This window comes from Glycine max, chromosome 19, assembly GCF_000004515.6.
Source record: "Glycine max cultivar Williams 82 chromosome 19, Glycine_max_v4.0, whole genome shotgun sequence".
Lineage (NCBI taxonomy): Eukaryota > Viridiplantae > Streptophyta > Magnoliopsida > Fabales > Fabaceae > Glycine > Glycine max.
This window is the reverse complement of record NC_038255.2, coordinates 21,476,999-21,495,365: the sequence shown is the minus strand read 5'-3', so window position 1 is coordinate 21,495,365 and position 18,367 is coordinate 21,476,999. Positions and strand designations below refer to the sequence as shown.

The 18,367-nt window shown below is 32.9% G+C and overlaps 1 protein-coding gene across 4 annotated transcripts; it reads right to left on the bottom strand.

Moving 5' to 3' along the window:
- Nucleotides 1-4,524: 4,524 nt before the first annotated feature.
- On the bottom strand, nucleotides 4,525-11,241 carry LOC102670478 (uncharacterized). Of its 4 annotated transcripts, none has more exons than XM_014771446.3 (8): nucleotides 10,836-11,241; nucleotides 8,871-8,938; nucleotides 8,182-8,306; nucleotides 7,772-7,855; nucleotides 7,500-7,669; nucleotides 5,834-5,936; nucleotides 5,659-5,709; nucleotides 4,525-4,676 (listed from the first exon to the last, which is right to left on the bottom strand). In XM_014771446.3, the coding sequence occupies exons 4-8, from the start codon at nucleotides 7,805-7,807 to the stop codon at nucleotides 4,629-4,631; spliced, it is 408 nt and encodes a 135-aa protein (XP_014626932.1). In that variant the 5' UTR covers nucleotides 7,808-7,855; nucleotides 8,182-8,306; nucleotides 8,871-8,938; nucleotides 10,836-11,241; the 3' UTR covers nucleotides 4,525-4,628. The 4 variants fall into 4 exon arrangements, with proteins under 4 accessions (XP_014626932.1, XP_006604060.1, XP_014626931.1 ...); XM_006603997.4 differs by having other exon boundaries at nucleotides 7,500-7,696; nucleotides 8,229-8,306; nucleotides 10,836-11,238; XM_014771445.3 differs by having other exon boundaries at nucleotides 7,500-7,696; nucleotides 10,836-11,235.
- Between the last annotated feature and the right edge of the window lie 7,126 nt (nucleotides 11,242-18,367).

The window sequence follows — 18,367 nt, the reverse complement described above, 5'->3', positions numbered from 1 at the left end:
TTTTTCTTCCGTTTCTCTCTTCCGTGTGGTTTTTTTCTTGAGATAGGTGAGCTTGGGTGAAGGTGGAGGGGCCGGTGTTTATTGTTGTGATAATTGGTTCGTCGTCAGCGGCATATGAGGTAAGCATTTCTGCTGGGTGTGTGTGAGTGGGGTGTTCCGTAAATCATACGGATCAAGTTGATCCGTAAGGCTTATACGGATCAACCTGATTCATATTAGTCTTACGGATCAAGTTCATCCATAAGACTTATACGAATCAAGTTGATCCGTATAAGCCTTACGGATCAGGTTGATCCGTAAGGTATACAGATTTTGAATTTCTAACATTTATTTAAGTTTTAAATTTTTTAAATTATTACTATGTTTGTATGGTCATTTTAAAAAGTAATTTAATTGTTTAAATGTGTAATTGATTAAAATCATATGTAGAATGATATAGAGTTTTTACATTTTACTAATCATGAGTTGTAGTGTCTATAAAATGCTATGAAGTAAAAAAATTATGTAGAGTTTTGTATGATACTATATGTATAGTGCGGTTAGGTGTTGTATGTTTGTGTTGTTGAAATTTATGATTTATTGTTAAGATTGACGGAGATCAATGGATGTATGATAGTATAATGTCTGAAGAAGTTGATATGGATGATCAAAATGAACAAGAATTTGGTGTGAATGAACCACATGTTGATTGTTCAGATGTGTTCAATACTTCTTAGGTAGTAATGCTTATTATTGTGAGTGATTTAATATAATGAATGTGTTGTAGAAAACTAAAATTGTTTGGGTTGCGTTGTAGGTGTTTGGTACCCGAGATGATGTTTTGTAGTAGGCTCGATCCGTTGCTCATGAAAATAGATTTGTGGCGATCATTATAAGGCCTGACACACACTGGTAGTAGAGGAAGGACTTCATTTGTGTTAATTGACTGTGAAAGGAGTGGTGAGTATAGATGTAGGAAGAAAGATTTTGTTAGAAGAGATATTGAGATTAGGAAATGTGGATGTCCCTTCAAGCTTCGTGGGAAAACAGTGGTTGAAGAGCAAGGTTGGATGGTGAAGTTGATGTGAGATTCATAATCATAAATTAACCAAGTCATTAGTTAGACATCCATACGCTGAGCGATTGACTAAGGAAGAAAAGACAATTATTGCTGATATGACCAAGTCAATAGTGAAACCAAGAAACATCCTGCTAACGTTGAAGGAGCACAATGTCAATAGTTGTCCAACCATCAAACAAATATACAATGCAAGAAGTACATACCGTTCTTCCATTAAAGGAAGTGATACTGAAATGCAACATTTAATGAAGCTTCTTGAACGGGATCAATATATTCATTGGCATAGATTAAAGGATGAAGATGTGGTACATGATATCTTTTGGTGTCACCCTGATACAATGAAGTTAGTCAATGCATGTAATTTGGTATTTTTGATAGACAGTACCTACAAAACAAACATGTATAGACTCTCACTACTTGATTTTGTTGGTGTGACACCAACATGGATGACATTCTCTGCTAGTTTTACATATCTGGAGGGTGAACGTCTTAATAATGTGGTATGGTCTTTAGAATGGTTCCGAGGTATATTTTTAAGACGTGATGTCCTCCCTAGAGTTATTGTGACTGACAGAGACCTGACATTGATGAATGCAGTGAAAACTGTATTCCCTGAATGTACAAATTTGTTATGCAACTTTCACATAAACAAGAATGTCAAGGCCAAATGTAAATTACTAATTGGTCAAAAAACTGCTTGGGAGTATGTCATGGATGCCTGGGGAAGTCTGGTTGCTTGTCCTTCGGAACAACAGTTCAATGAATGCCTGAAGAAGTTTGAAATGACTTGTTCACTTTGGCCAATGTTTGTTGACTATGTTAACGAAACATGGATAATCTCACACAAGGAAAAATTTGTTACTGCCTGGACAAATAAGATGATGCACTTAGGAAACATAATAACAAACAGGTATGAAAATGTTCAATTATTTCTATTCAGGTTGATGAATTGATGGAATTTTATTGTTGTATATGTTTATTGTTATTTGTGTATTTCAAATGTAGGGTTGAATCTGCTCATTGGGCTTTAAAAAGAGTGTTACATAATAGCCTTGGAGACTTATGCAGTGTCTGGGATGCCATGAACAACATGATGATGCTGCAACACACTGAAATGTTTATGCCACTGCAGTAATGCTCTCAGCCTCCACAACCTCCTTCTCTGTCTCCTTGACAGCTCTAATCAAACCCCTCGTCATGCCCTTGAGACGCAAACCACTCCCTTTCATTTCCTCCTGTAGCTTTTCTGCCATTTCCCAATCCAAACCCTCCAAGCAGACAGACTATATTAACTTGTCATACTCATCAACGCTTGGATGGACACCATATACCATTTTGTTAGGAAGTTGCCATCCTAAACATATACAAATTGTATATGTTTAGCAAATTCATCACAATGTAATTAATAGGCTAAATACTTATCTAAAATATGTGGTTCACCTTTAGTTTATGTATGCCAATGAAATTCTCCATAACTACTTATGAACCCGATCCACAAATAACCTAAGGATGACAAAGGGTTCGCCAAAGAAGTGGCAGATTTGGATGGCAACAAATAAAAAAACTAACCCATGGTTTGGCTTGAGGTATGCGCTTAATTAAAGTCATTTGGCTTAAGGTTTCCACTGAAGTCAAAAGTAATTCAAACTAACCAAATTTCAAACCAATATCAACATGTTCGAACAATTCAAACATTACAATACAAATTTCAAAGCAATATCAACTTCATCAAAGAATTACAACATAATTTGAAACTTTTTTCATTATTCATTCGTACTCTATTTTAGCCTAAAATCCTCAAAACTAACCCTAAACCATAATAAAAAAACATTTTTCATAAATTTAAACCTATTTGACATTATTTTAAATTAAAATAGGGTAATACGGATCAACTTGATCCGTAAGAAGCATACATATCAACTTGATGCATATGCTTCTTACGGATCAAGTTGATCCGTATGTCTTTTACGGATCAACTTGATCCGCAAGAAGCATACAGATCAAGTTAATTCGTAAGCTTCTTACGGATCAAGTTGATCCGTAAGCTTCTTACGGATCAAGTTGATCCGTATGCTTCTTGCGGATCAACTTGATCCATGAAAGGCATACAGATCAACTTGATCCGTATGCAGCTTATATCACCCGTTTCCATTACGGATCATCTAAATCCTATGTGGATCATCTAAATCCTAACCTATCTATACTGCGGATCAACTAAATCCCTATGCGGATCACCTAAATCCCTACACACACTACTACAAAAACATTAATTTACGACCCACCTTCTACATCGGTGTACAAAAACATTATCTGTGGCATTTTTGTAATTACCATGTTCTTCAACAACGACGATGGTAGAAAACACCGTTTTTGAAGGCTGCTTTCCCCTTTTACCGCCACGATTTTTTGAAGGCACCATCTGAATCCTTGATCGTGATTAATTTACTCACATGAAACCAGCTGGCTAGCTATCTTGCTCAGTCACAGGTGCTTTCCCCTTGCTCAGTCACTACTTGCAGCTAGGTTAGTGTCTCCGTCATAGCTAGCTATCTTCTACACCGCATCGCCCCCTCATCGAGCATCTTCGGCTGCCGTTCACTTACCTTGGTCATTTTCGCAGCTAGGTCGGTGTCTCATTTTGCCTATTTCATTCTTACATTACAAAACCTTAAAGTATTTAAATCTATAGGAAGCAAGTGGATGGGGAGAGTCAACGATTGTTGCAACAACAACAACAACATGTTGAGTCCACTATTCAGAATGTTGAGTCCACTATTCATTAGCTTAGCAACATTTTCAATCAGCTAGCAACACTTGTTTCCCATCAACGAGAGATTGCCATCAGGTTTATATATATATATATATATATATATATATATATATATATATATATATACATTGTTATTGTTCATTGTTTCTGTATTCCAATATGATATTCAAGATATGTTACAATGTGATTAAAGATTCTCTATGCAACATGCATAAAGATGAAGATTCTTTTCTCACTCACTTTTTTCGATTCTTGTCAAAAAATTGTACTTGTAACTTGTTTTTTTTTTTTAAAAAAATGTCTATATGCAGTTTAGGAGATATATGTCTGTGTTCTTTTTTTAGTAGTGACCGCATGAAATTTGCATATATTAAATGAAGTTTCTGGCCCCCACCACCCTAAATAATCTAGTGTCAACAAGATCATATTACACTTTCTTTTTCATAGATCCAGAAGGTGGGACTCGTGTTATCTACAATAACTTATTACGTTGATTCTTAACAAAGTTCTGTTAGACAGCACCCTATATGCCATGTCTCTTATTTGGTGTCATGACTCCTATCTGATGTCCCTCATTCAAAAATAATTTAAGTACCCAATTAATGGTTTCAAGCATATCCTTTCACTTATATATATTCATGGCTGAAAGCATTAAGGACCAACACAAATCATTCACATCATAAAGAGTTCAAAATTTAAAATCCTCAAGACTTCTCTTAAATCATTCATATCATAAAGAGTTCAAAATTTAAATTTCTCAACAACACAAGGATCGAGCTTCTCTATACTTTATGTTGATTAATTATTTTCAATCTTCACTCCTCTCTGTATGAGCCAGGCTGAATTCTGTTAAAAGATGAGAATTTGTTCTGATAAATTCCAAATTAGTAATAGAACACACATGATTTCTAAGGTACGTAAATATAGCAGAAGTATTTTCCATTGGACCAAGGACAGATAAAATTATTTGGGAGAAACAAAATGTATTCTAATAATTATTATACATATCAACTTAAAAATTTGAGTTGCAAGGACCTAAACACACGATGCACCTTCCACCAGGTGCAAAATAAAATTGGACTTAATGTCAAGGTTTATTTTCTTCCCTGTTCAGTGGACCAACACGGGTATTGTTTTTTCTAAAAACCATTGTTCAGTGGGAGTGATAGTTTGTTCCAATATTTCTTTAATAAAAAATGGCCTCACTAAATTGGATACCAAGAATCCTGCAAATCATGTTTTAAACAGATCCTGACCATTTAACATAGTCACTGCCAACTGAAATTAGTATTGAAATAAAACAGATTTTTCTAGTATTGAAATAGTACCCGACAATAACAAGTGACCAAGACTTAAAAAATACATTCTGCTACTGTTAAGAGTGTTGTTAATTTGTTATTGTTTGTTAACAGGACATTGTCTAATACAATCTTATTAATTAAATAAACTTATGTGGAACTTATTGAAAAATAAAGGACAAAATAATAGTTTTATTTATAGAAATAAAAAAACTGATACAAAAAGATTGACACAACTCACGTACCTTAATGAATAAACAGTTTAGTAAAACTTGGAAAAAAAATTCACCCCGTAAAAAAATGCAACACAAAATATATTATTATTAATGTTTCAATTGTTGAGTCCACTTAGCTTTTGGCCATTTACTCATTTATTATCCTCCTACCCTAGTTCTCTTATTTCTAATTACAAACACACTTTGTTATTGAAAAAATATAAACAAAGAAACCACCCAATAATTAAATCTTCGCACCACAAACATGCAGAAGACGAGACAATCGACAGAAAAACATTAAGTAAAGGCACCAACCTGACCACCGCGATTCATCCTTTGCACATTGGGAAACACAAAACTCAACTCCTACACAAAAGAATTGAATAACAATAAACAATGAGATGTCTGCAAAGCATCAAACAAATATATACAAAACATGGTTTATTTAAATAAAAAGAATCGAAACAACAGTTCACCAAAGCAAGCAAACCTTAACAAACTGTTGAAGAGGAGCACTAGGATCCCAAGTCAGCAAAATTTTAGGATCCTTTTCCACAGCATAAGCATACTCATCGTCAATGTGCGTTCTCGAACTGAATTCGTTCACAAACCACAATTGAAACACACAATTAGGTGAAACAAGCAAAAAAAAAAAAAAACTAATATAACGGAGAAAAGGGATTGAGAACTGAATTATTTACTAGTATAATATATCATACTAGTAATAAAAGAATATTGAACGTGCTGGTGCTGTGAACCTAACAATCCTTAGAGAACATACACAAACTATTTACATTTTAAAAATCCATGTATTGTGATATAATTCCATATATATATATACGTTCTCTTGTTTGCCTTAAAAAAAAACTAATGCTATTTCCATTCCCCATTGTTGCTACTGCACTTCCTTTTGATTTGTTTTCCAAAAATACCCAATAAAATGCACTTTCCTTATTTCTCTCCATAAATGTATTTGATGAAAGAAAAATACACTTTCCCAATAAATCAATGAAAAGAGAGAAAAAGAACTAAAAAGTGCTATAAATTTTCGAATAAAATGTGTGAATCATGCTTATACTAAGTGAAAGAGAACAATAAAATCATCCACCCCTTCCATTGGTTTAAGGAGCTTATTTTTCTACAAACTACAGAATGAATATGTAGTAGAATGCATGCATGAAAAATATTTGACTATCTTTCGGTCTTTGGTATATTAAGTTAGTGCATTAGGTAGTACTACAACTACTTAGTACTTGGTGTATTTTTTGGTGAATAGAAATTCTTGAAGGCTCAAGCCAGCTAGCAAATCATAATTTTGGCAAACACGTTTTCTTGGCAGGTCTTAATAACTCTCTAATTGCTAAAAGAAACATATGTAAGTAACAATAAAAAAAATTGACAGAGAAATTGATTGTAAGAATTAATACTTGAATTTAAACAAAAAAAAAAATTGAAGCTAGAATAAAATATTCCACACCAGTCATATATATAATCAATGAAGAAAAGAATTTTAAATATGTTTCATTAAGATTTTACATGTGTTTAGAGAATTCATGATGTTAGCTAAAATGGGAATGAGAACTTCTTTTTTCACGTGAATTTATTGATGTTATACGAAGAATTATAATATACTGAATTCTTTAAATTAAACATACGTAGTAAAGTTAACACGGTCAGACTAAAATTATTATATGCACTAAGTTTCTAGAGCGATCCTGAGGATAAGTTGAGGTTGTTCCGAACAAGTACCTCAAAAATCACATCAATGTTCTTTAAGTCTTTTACCAAGGGTTATAAGAACTGGCTCGGGCCTGTTTAATTGATCGACATATAGGCCTGTAACCAATTAGGTTCAAATTACTCTCAATAATAAATTTATATTATATTGCAGTATAAGTATTTTTTATGTTAAATAAATAAACATTAAAAGTCCCAGTATTTGAAACTTATATCTTATATATAATATAAGCACTTATAGGTATTATAAAAATGAGTTGTTATCTTATTCATCCAACTTTTTTATAAACATTTTATAACATTTAATAATTAATTTCAACCAATAAAAAGAATATGTAAAAAAAATATGTTCCTAACATTTTTAATTATAAACTATTTTTCAATTTTCAGCTACTACTAAAACTTAATTAGGATCATACCTGAGTATTCCGAATTCTATGGTTGCTTTATAATGGAAGGAATCTCCATGGGAGCAACCAGAGTCAATGATCTTCATACCACTACCTGCTGGTTTCCTCACACCAGAGTCCATGATCCTCACACTTCTCTCTTCATCCATACTACATCTCTCTCGATTGCTGCCATTAATCTGTACACGGGATTTAGAGCTGTTTCTCTACAATCATAGGAATGTTTCCATACTTAAATTCACTCACTAAATTTAATCATGTACAAAATGAAGGTAAAATACCTTGAGTAGTGGTGACGAGTACTGATCATTTTTCATGCTCTCGGATCTGATGGGGATTTCAAATTTGTCCGGTGTTGCTGGACCCTGTGAATGAATTAGGCACCATTGATCAAATTTAAAATATGCTCAGCCATGTCATATAATTGATTATGTAACTCATTTAGTATATGTTTGGAAAATCGGTGCCAAGGCCCTGAACGTAAGTTGGATCCAAAAGTATGCCTTTCCTTGCTTTTGAAAACGTATGTTGGGTTGACAACCCAAACACACTCTTAAAGGCAACTAAACTAGAACAAGACAAAAGTTGACATTCTTCTTGGATCACTTAACTGTATTTTAATTTTAATAAAAAAAAGAAGAAAGAAAAAGAGAGGAAAAACTAAATGTAAGAGACAATTGAGAATGCTTACATGGAGGTGGGCAATGGAAGAGGGGGAGTGCAAAATTTGGGCCCGACCAGCATGGATTTGGGCCTGTACACGTAAGAGTGCTTGAGTTTCACCAATCCTTTCAACGCTCGAAGGGCTTTCCTTGCCTAAATATTTCAACATCAATCAGAAACCAATTATGCATAATTAATATCTGGATTTCTCCAAGTTTGAATTCAGGTTTGCAGGCAGTGGTAATGAACTACATTGATGATAAAGCACCCGTGAAAGGTCTTAGATACGAGGTGTGATCTTTCATTAATAAAATATTTGTAAATAAATATCACTTTATAAGTAAGACTTAATAAATAAATAATGGTTCATTGATAAATCATTTTTAAGCCTTTACTCAGGCAAATGCCAAGGCAGAGACATCAAGAATCTAAGACTAGGACATAAGGCAATAAAGGGAAAAATTATTAGATAGTCTCAAGCTATCATGATTTTCATTAATCTACACATAACACATAATTGAATATTATTAACTTTTTATTATAAATTAAAATTAAAATATTTAAATACGTATAAAATTGAAATTTATGGAAACCATAGATACCAAGGATCCCATAAGTACCCAATAATTTTTCCATATAAGAAAATTAATAGTATGAATTGTATCTGTGCTGTATTCAAAAGCATTATTGAAAGGATTTGACTGTTCTAACACTTACCTATTCAACTTCTGTTTTCTTGGCTTCTGCTCATGCTGGTTTCCTGCCAGAAAACTTCCTACCACTACCTGATACATATCAATCAATTGGAAAATATAAAGAAGTCAAAATCATGTACAGTTGTTATTGAATACTAAATTGTTATTTTTATGTTTGATCATTAAGGATATACTTCCAGAAGAGAAAAATAAATATTAAGAGAAAAAAATATAAATAATGATTCATTTCTTTTTGTTAGGTAGATGGAGAGCGAGAGAAGAAAAAAGGTACAGTACTAAAAAAAACTAATACTCAGAGATAACTCAGGCGAGGTTCCCAGCGATCCAAAATTCCCCTAGTACATAGAGTTAACAACTGCACCTAGTACTCCAAGGTGCATTTTGGGGTAAATATCTTAACTAAGCATTTATTAAACAAGTATTTATCGTATAGGTATTTATGTATAAGTTATTTATAGAATCAAAATAAAAATATGATTAAATTATTTTTGTACAAGTTATAAAATATTTTCATATGATATTTTCAAAAGCTTATAAGATAAATCCAAATATGCTGTAAATTAGTTCTGCCAAAAAAGCATCCTAATTAGTTCTGCCAAATGAAAGAGGGAGGTGGGGCTGTGGAGGGTGAGGGGAGGGCTTTAGAAAATGAAAAATAGCAACAGGAGGGACAATGCATTATTGTAGTCATTATGCCATTCTGTTCCCTAATAGAATTCTAACAATATAATCAAAAGGATGTTAATATTTGTCAGCTTTCCCTGCCTGCAATTATACAAAAAACTTGAGAATAACAGAATTCGGTGAAATTCATAAAATCTCCCAAATGCTACTGTTTCAAACTTCAGCTGCTGGAAAACATGAGCATTGCAGGAACATAAAAACGTTCGAAGAATTGATAGTTAGCTTGATGAAACAATCTTCATAGTGCATGTCAAGAACTAATTGTTATTTTCAATAGATGCAAATAACAAATTTAAAACCCAGCATAAGGTTGGGTTTTAAAAATACCAAAAACCCTTTGCAAAATAATTCAAAAAATTATTTTATGATGCTTATTGCAAAAGCTACCCATTCCAATGACAAGCTTTAACCAAGAGTTTTCGTAGAAATTTAAAACTTCCATATATAAATGCAAATTGGGAAAACTTGCTTTCCTCAGCAAAAATAGAAGCTTATATCATTTTTTTTAAAAAAAAAACAGAAAGGTAAGCACATATTGAATAGGCAAAAAAAATAAAAAAGTGGCTAAAGGGAATAATAAATTTGAAAATAATAATGCTCTATGAAAATCAGTTTGTGAAAAGTGGTCTTCAGATATTGATCATGCATCTAATGCATATCAAATATCATATTACTATCTTATACCCAGAAAATAACTTCATGAAGCCTAGTCTGTTGTTTTGGTGATTTTTTATATTGAATTGAAAAATAGACTTCCTGACTAATAAGTTTACACTCTTCGATCAAACAGTTTGTTACTTTGTAATTTCCCATTTAAATCTCAGAAAATAATATTAGCTTGCATGCAAGAGTACCCCAACAAACAATCCTATCCATATTTGCAAAAATTGTGGCCAATTAACGTAATCAATTTGAAAAAGCAATCTTTGATGTTCACATTAGCAAACACGGTTAGTATAGTTTCAGAGGAACTTGAGATAGAAAACTGGGGAGTTGTGAATTTGAGCTGAAAAGATGCGTTATTTTCACGCGCAAGTCAAACTAGAGAAGAAAAAGAAGATTAACCAGCTTCTCAACACACTCCACTAGTTCTCTAAGAGACACTACATTATTAAACTACTACTGTGCATCGCATCGTATCACACCTTTTGATTTTACATGCACCAGGTGCTCGACAAAATATCCAAATGAGAAAAAAAAATAACTCTCACGAGCACAAAGGATCGCAATCAAAAGCAAAGGGTACTTACCAATGATGATAGAAGGAGTAAAGAGGACTTACAAAGAATGTGAATGAATGAATGGGTAAAGCGGAGAGAAAACGACGCTGCCGCCAAAGAAAGAGCGGAAGCGTCTAGGGTCATCCCTTGGAATGAATGAATGGCTCCTTCTCGAGTCCAGTATTGCGGAGAGTTGTTGCTGCGGTGCGGGAGCCTCACGCGCGAGGGAGCGTGGCGGGGAGGGTTAGGAGGGGAGGAGTGGGGTGCGGTGTCATACATGGTGCGGCATCATACATGGGTTTGGAGGGAAGGAGTGGGGTGCGGCGCGGGAGCCTCATGCATGAGATTGAAACCACGATCGAAAATCAAATGAATGAGAACAAGGTAGAGTTAGTAGTAAAGAAACCAATACAAAGGCGGTTTTTTTTCGTGGTTTAAGTTTTCAATAATTATAAAAATGTTACCGTGTGACATTCTTTTTTTTTTTTCATAACCGTCTTACATGCATCATAAAAATAAAAATATAATAATTTTAATTACAAAAATGTCATCACATTATATATTTTAAGATGATTTTCGTATAATTATCTTAGAATATGCTTCATAACAAAACAAGTTTTTTTAGCAGTGTTCTCCTCTTTTCCTTTATCTCTACATGACTCAAGGAGGCACAATGACCAAATGCAATGTAATCCATCTATATTTTATTTTATTGTATTTTTCTCTTAAGGGGCATGTTATTGGAGTGGATAAGAACTTCTATCTATATATTGTGTTAATAGTAATGCAATTTAAGTTGGTTTCTTACGCGCGCATTTGGTGTTGTTTTTTTGTTTGTTTTTCTTCATTTCTACCTTCTCGATTTTTTTCTTAAGAAAATAGTCCTGTATAATTGTTCTTGAAAGTAAGATCATAAATGGTTCATTGTTAAATAATTTCATGTGTTTTTAAAGATTTATTTAGTAAATATCATACAAAGTTAAACTTATTTTAGTTAAATTTGATTTTAATCAAAATCTATGATTATCATTAATTCCAAGAAAAACTTTTCCTTTATAACCGTTTTACACTTGACGGTGAAGAAATAAAAAAATTACTTCAATTAAAAGGCCTTCTAATCTTAATAACTTTGCGAGGGAAAATAGAGACCATTGTATCCAAGTATAAAGATAGATACTACTGCATCTACCTGTGAGATGCACAAGACAAATTATGCATAGAGAATAATAATTTTTATTATTTCAAAAAATAATTTAAAACTTCAAAAGAATAATAATAATAAATATGACATTACAACAACATAAATTTATTTTAGCTTTCCATGGTCCAACAACCTCTAAGTGCACTTACTATCTCGATTTTCACTTATTTTTTCCAAATCTCCTCTTCACAAATGTTTTTTTTTGTTTGAAAACGCCAATAATTTATTTGAAGTAAAGAGAAAAATAAAAAAATATAAAAAAGAATAAAATATAAAATATAATTTTATATAGGCTATAGAGTTTTGGTCTTTTATTTTTATTTTTTTTGTTTCAATTTGATTTCTCAAGTTTAAATAGTTTCACTTTCATCCCACATTTTGTCTTTGTTAGATCCAATTGATCCTTTCATTAGCTTCTGATTTTAAAAACATATTTTGTTGGCTGATATAGCATCTCTCAAGATTTATCATGTGTTATCAAGTTGACCAAGTTAATGTGATAAATTAACCGAAGAACCAATTTGGTTTAAGAGAAACTAGGGATGACAATTGCCAGAGGGTCTGGATAAGGTCCCATAATACAATTGGGTATCTATATACTCACACCCACACCCACAACCCATATTTACTTATATATAAATTTAATAAATCAATAAAATATATATTAAATAGAAAAATTACAAGTAAATGGAAAATTTACTCCTAAGTAATCCAAACATAACATTAAATGCATCCATACATAATACTAACCTAGATCCTATATATATAAAGAAACAATTACCTAATTCATCAAGACTAATATAAGTGGTTAGATTACTTAATTTATCATAAAATTTTATTTTATTTTAAGACTATGACATTAAATGGTTTAAGAGGTGATTATTGTTCAAAGATAATTTTTTTAACCAATGAGTATACATTGTTTTGTTGATATCTCAATAAATGCACTCATATTCATGGAGATGTTAGTGCATATCATTGATAGACCTCGTAATTAATTAGGGATAAAAATAAAATTTGTCAATAAAGTAGTCTTATGTTTCTTATAATTAACATCAAGAAAACATTGTGTGCTATTTCTTATATATAAGACTGAAGGTACTAATAAAACAAGCAAAGATAACATTGATTTGCCAAAAATTAAGTCATTAATAAATATTACAAATATAATCATCCAACATTACAAAAATAAGTCATTAAATAAATGCAAATCTACACTACTAATTGAAGCACCAAACAACACAATATCATTCACAATTTGAAGTCAATCTTAAAAGAACTTGTCAACAAATTCATAAACTTATACATAAAAATAAATAATAGTTCAATGTTCTTAAATAAAATATAAAACAAATTTAATATATAAGGTATGTTGAATTAAAATTCACTTTTCTATGTTAGACCGTTATTGTTAGTCATAAAATTAGGAACAAAAATATATTTTTTTATAGAAAAAATATATAATATAAACTATTTACTTAAGTAACATATTTTAATATATTAATATTTAATATATATGATATATATGTACGAGGTGGGATGGAGTGGATACTATAGTACTCGTACCCAAACCTAAACCTATTCCTACAAAAAAATATCGGTAAATACCTACTCCCATCCCTAGTCCTAATAAGTAGGTAATTATTCTCCCTGCTTGTGGGTACTTTTAAGGATACTCGTAGCTTTCGGGTCCATTTTGTCATCCCTAAGAGAAACACTTAAATGGACCAAACTAAAACCGTTTAAACTTAAGGGCCCAAATAAACCAAAAATATAGATAAGAAACTAAAATTCTATTTTATCCTTTTGCATATCATTTAACTTGTAGAGTGATCAACTAGATAAAGTGGAAGAAATAATAAGAATTACAATGTATTCATGTTTAACGACTTATATATATTTTTAGAACAATAATGAGTAAAAAAATGAATAAAAAAAACTATCATTTAATTAATTCACCATACTAAATTTTATTATGCTTGCTTTTTATGTTTCGGTTACATGAAAAAACTTTATAGTAACACTTTATATTGTGTTTTCAATAAACAAAATTTAAATTAAATTTTCTTTTATATTTTTACTATTATATTTTGAAATCAAATAATTAAATTAAATATATTTTAGTAATAAATATTTTCAAGAATAAATCACAAAATTAAATAGAAAATTCATATAAAAATATAAGAAATTTAATATACATTTTGTTTATGTTTTATCACAAGAAGGAGGGATTGAATTGTGTTTTCACACTGAGACACTTGAGCAAAATGTTAGTCATCACATAAAATTCATCATCCTTACAAGTTACATTGCTAACGATTTGTCATAATTAAAACCAGGGATGTGGATTCAACAATCTCCCTTTTTTGATGATGACAAACCCTTAGGAGAAAATGTAAAGGATGATAGTATATTTATTAACCTTTTATTTTTAACTCCCCCTAGGAGTATGATTCATCAGTTCTTTTTCTTATTAATTAGTGGAAAACTCCCCTTCATTTCATGCATTATGAACATAATTAACAGTTTTAACAACACACAACATAATCTAAGACAAAAATAGAGAACACAAAAAGGTATAATCATTTAACTAAGATCAGTTTTCATTAATCAATATAGGATCATTCAAAAAGTGAGAAAACAATCAGCAAAATATATAAAATAAAGCCCATGATGATCCTACAAAAACTTATCTACTCCCTACACCAATCCCTTTTAAACTTCTTCCCCTTTGTCATCAAGCAAAAAATAGAAGGGAGGAAAAAATGGTGGCTATCATTCATGCTTGTTAGGATAGGAGTTTTTTGAAGATGAAGAAAATGAAGGCACATGGTGTTTGTGGAGGCTTATGCTGCATAGGGGCAACTTCAGGAATCAAGGCAGGTCTAGCCTTGTCACAAATCCACTCCTCAAGGTGGAGGAGTCTCTAAAATAATTCATTCATGGTTCTTGATTGAAGCTTGCTTGAGAAGCTTCTATGGAGGTTGGATCTTTGAGCTTCAATAAGGTCCTTCAATGGTGATTTTCAGCCATGGAGTTACAGCGAAAGATAAAGGAGAAGAGGTCAGAGGAGGCGCCATCCACTAGAGAATAAGCCATGGAAGGAGAAGCTTCACCACCAAGAGAGTGCCTTGGATAAGAAGCTTAGAGAGGAAGCTTCAATGGAGGAAGAGAATGAGAGAGAGAGAGATAGGAGGGGGGGCATGGAAATTGAAGGAGAAGAGGCAGAGAAGTTGAATTTTGAAGTGAGGCTCACAAGTTTCTCATTCATCAAAGTTATGACAAGTGTTACGCATGCTTCTATTTATAGCCTAGCACATGGGAAGCTTCCTTGAGAAGCAAGGAAGGTAGCTTCCTTGGGAAGCTAGAGGAAGAAAGCTTCCTTGAGAAGCTAGAGGGGGACTACTCACACCCCTCCTAATAGCTAAGCTCACCCCCATGCCAAAATACATGAAAATACAATGGGAAGCTTCCTTGGGAAACAAAGGAACAAAGCTTCATTGAGAAGCTAGCGGGGGGCTACTCACACCCCTCCAATAGCTAAGCTCACCCCATGCCCAAAATACATTAAAATACAATAAAGTCCTTACTATCAAGACTACTCAAAATGCCCTAAAGAACAAGGCTAAAACCCTATACTACTAGGGTACCCGTAACTTGTAACCTTAATTTGTAGGGTACCCTACAAATCTAAAATGGCCAAAATACGAGGCCCAAAAGAAGGAAAACCTATTCTAGTATTTACAAAGATAAGTGGCTCATACTTAGCCCATGGGTCCAAAATCTACCCTAAGGCTCATGATAACCCTAGGGCCTTCTCCTGCATCTTTGGCCCAATCTTCTTGGAGTCTTCTATCCAATGCCCTTGGGAGGTAGGATTGCATCAGTTCTCTAAAGTTGATCAATGTTGGAGAACAATAGCTTCTAGTCAAAACAAAATTTTCTGACTTGCTTCTCCATGGAGTTTAGCCTACTTTCTACTGACCTTGTAGAAGGTTCAACAACAGGTTGAGGAGAGGAAATATGAATAAAATGAACCTCCTCCTGAACCATAGAAGGTTTTGTAGTAGCTAACTCATGAGGGAATGAAATGGACAAGGTTGAGGGTTCACCATGTAAGGGATCAATGCCACATGCAATTTTGACTGAAGTGTCAAAGATGGGAGAGTTAAAGAGATTCTGCATATTTTTGGTGTTGAACAAGGAATCCTTTACATACCCAACAAGGGTTCTCCCACCACCCGTAACCTCTAGTACATTATGAGCAGTTTCTACAACAACTTCAACCTTTTCTACCTTCTCAAAAGGCTCTTCCTCCTCCTCTTCTTCTTCTTTCTGTGGAAGCAATGCCTTCCAAGGTTATTTTGATGATGCCAAAGAATCAAGAGTTAAGCAAAATCCAAAGATTCAAGAATCAAGTTTCAAGAATCATGATTCAAGATTCAAGAATCAAGTTTCAAGAATCAAGAGAAGACTTAATCAAGATAAGTACTAAAAAAGTTTTTCAAAACATTGAGTAGCACAACAAGTTTTCACAAAATCATTACCAAAGAGTTTTACTCTCTGGTAAGCGATTACCAGAAGGTAGTAATCAATTACCAGTAGCCAGCATTGTTTTCAAAACTGATTTACAAAGCTGTAATCGATTACCATGAGCATGTAATCAATTACCAGTGTTTTAAAATGCTAGATTTCAAATTTCAAGAGTCACAACTTGTGTTTAAACATTTTCAAATCATTTTAAACTTGGGTAATCGATTACACAATACTTGTAATCGATTACCAGTGTTTCTAAACGTTTTGATTTTCAAATTTAAACATGAAGAGTCACATCTGTTGACGTGTAATCGATTACACCTTGATGGTAATCGATTACCAGTGACTGATTTCGAAAAATAAATTTCCAAAAGTCACAATTCTTCAAGTGACTTATTTCTGAAGATTTTTACAAAATTTACAACTTTTTAAGTGACTAGTTTTCAAAGGAGTCACAATGTTTAAAAGGTGACTAGTTTTAAAGAAATTGCCAAGAGTCACAAACTTTAACTTGAGTCATCAAGAGATTATAAATATGTGACCATGGCATGAATTTCAAGAACAACATCCTTCAAAATCTTTCAATCAATCTTTCAAATATCTTTCAACTCTTTCTACAGAATTTTCTGATTCATTTCTCTTCATCTTTCTAAAAGTTTTTGTTCAATACTTTCTCTTTCAAGAAAAGTTCTTTGATAAAAAACTTGTGCTATTCATCTTTTTCATTCTCTTCTCCCTTTGCCAAAAGAATAGAAGGACTAACCACCTGAATTCTTTTGTGTCTCTCTTCTCCCTTACAAAAGATTCAAAGGACTAACCGACTGAGAATTCTTTTGATTCTTCCCTTCCCCTTAAGCAAAAGATTTCAAAGGACTAACCGCCTGAGATATCTTTTGTTTCCCCTTACAAAGACTCAAAGGACTAACCGCCTGAGAATTCTTTGTCCCAACACATTGGAGGGTACATCCTTTGTGGTACAAGTAGAGGGTACATCTACTTGGGGATTGTTATACTGAGAACAAGAGAGGATGCATCTCTTGTGGATCAATTCAAGTGGAGGATACATCCACTTGGTTATTCAAAGAGAACAAGGGAGGGTACATCCCTTGTGGATCTTTGGCTTGTAAAGGATTTTACAAGGTTGAAAGGATCTTTGGCTTGTAAAGGATTTTACAAGGTTGAAAAGAAATTTCAAGAGCCGCAGGTTGCTTGGGGACTGGATGTAGGCACGGTTTATGGCCGAACCAATATAAATCTTGTGTTTGTCTTCTTCTTCCCTACACTCTTTAATTTCCGCTATGTACTTCTAATTATCGCTTTTACTTTTGGTTAAGTTTCCATTTCTGTTCTTTACTTTCTTAACTTAGTAGTAAAAGCCTAATTTAATCTAGTAACATTAAGAAGGATAAATTTTTAATTAGTCAAGACACGTTCATAATTAATTCAACCCCCCCTTTCTTAATTATTCCGAGGCCACTTGATCCAACATTTTCTCCATTTCTTCCTTCTCCAAGCTAAAATCAGTAGTCCTCAGCTTGGCCAAAACATCAAGAATGGTCTATACATTGAGATCCTCTTGAACTGGCTCAAAACTCGCATTGTTCTGAGCTTTAACAGCCTTCGCACCCTCAGAAGGATGAATGTCTTGATTATGATCTCCAACTTTCTCATTCTAAGCAGACTAATAACCTTCATCGGTTGCTATATGCTCATTCTAAGGCTTAAAATTGTCTTCCTTATCCTTCTTCTCTTCCTTAGAAAGGTGTTTTGAGGCTTCATGGAAAGAGCCATAGTCAAAAGGTTCTTTAGAATCTTCATTTTCTTATACCTTTGCTTCAATTAGAGGGGTTTCTTCCT

What these genes read in the sequence shown, in the direction of transcription:
- LOC102670478 (XM_006603997.4), bottom strand. An exon ending in CTCTTCAACAGTTTGTTAAG is followed by an intron (nt 5,710 to 5,833) that starts GTTTGCTTGCTT and finishes TCTTTTGTGTAG; the next exon opens with GAGTTGAGTTTTGTGTTTCC. An exon ending in GGATGAATCGCGGTGGTCAG is followed by an intron (nt 4,677 to 5,658) that starts GTTGGTGCCTTT and finishes ATCTTTTAACAG; the next exon opens with AATTCAGCCTGGCTCATACA.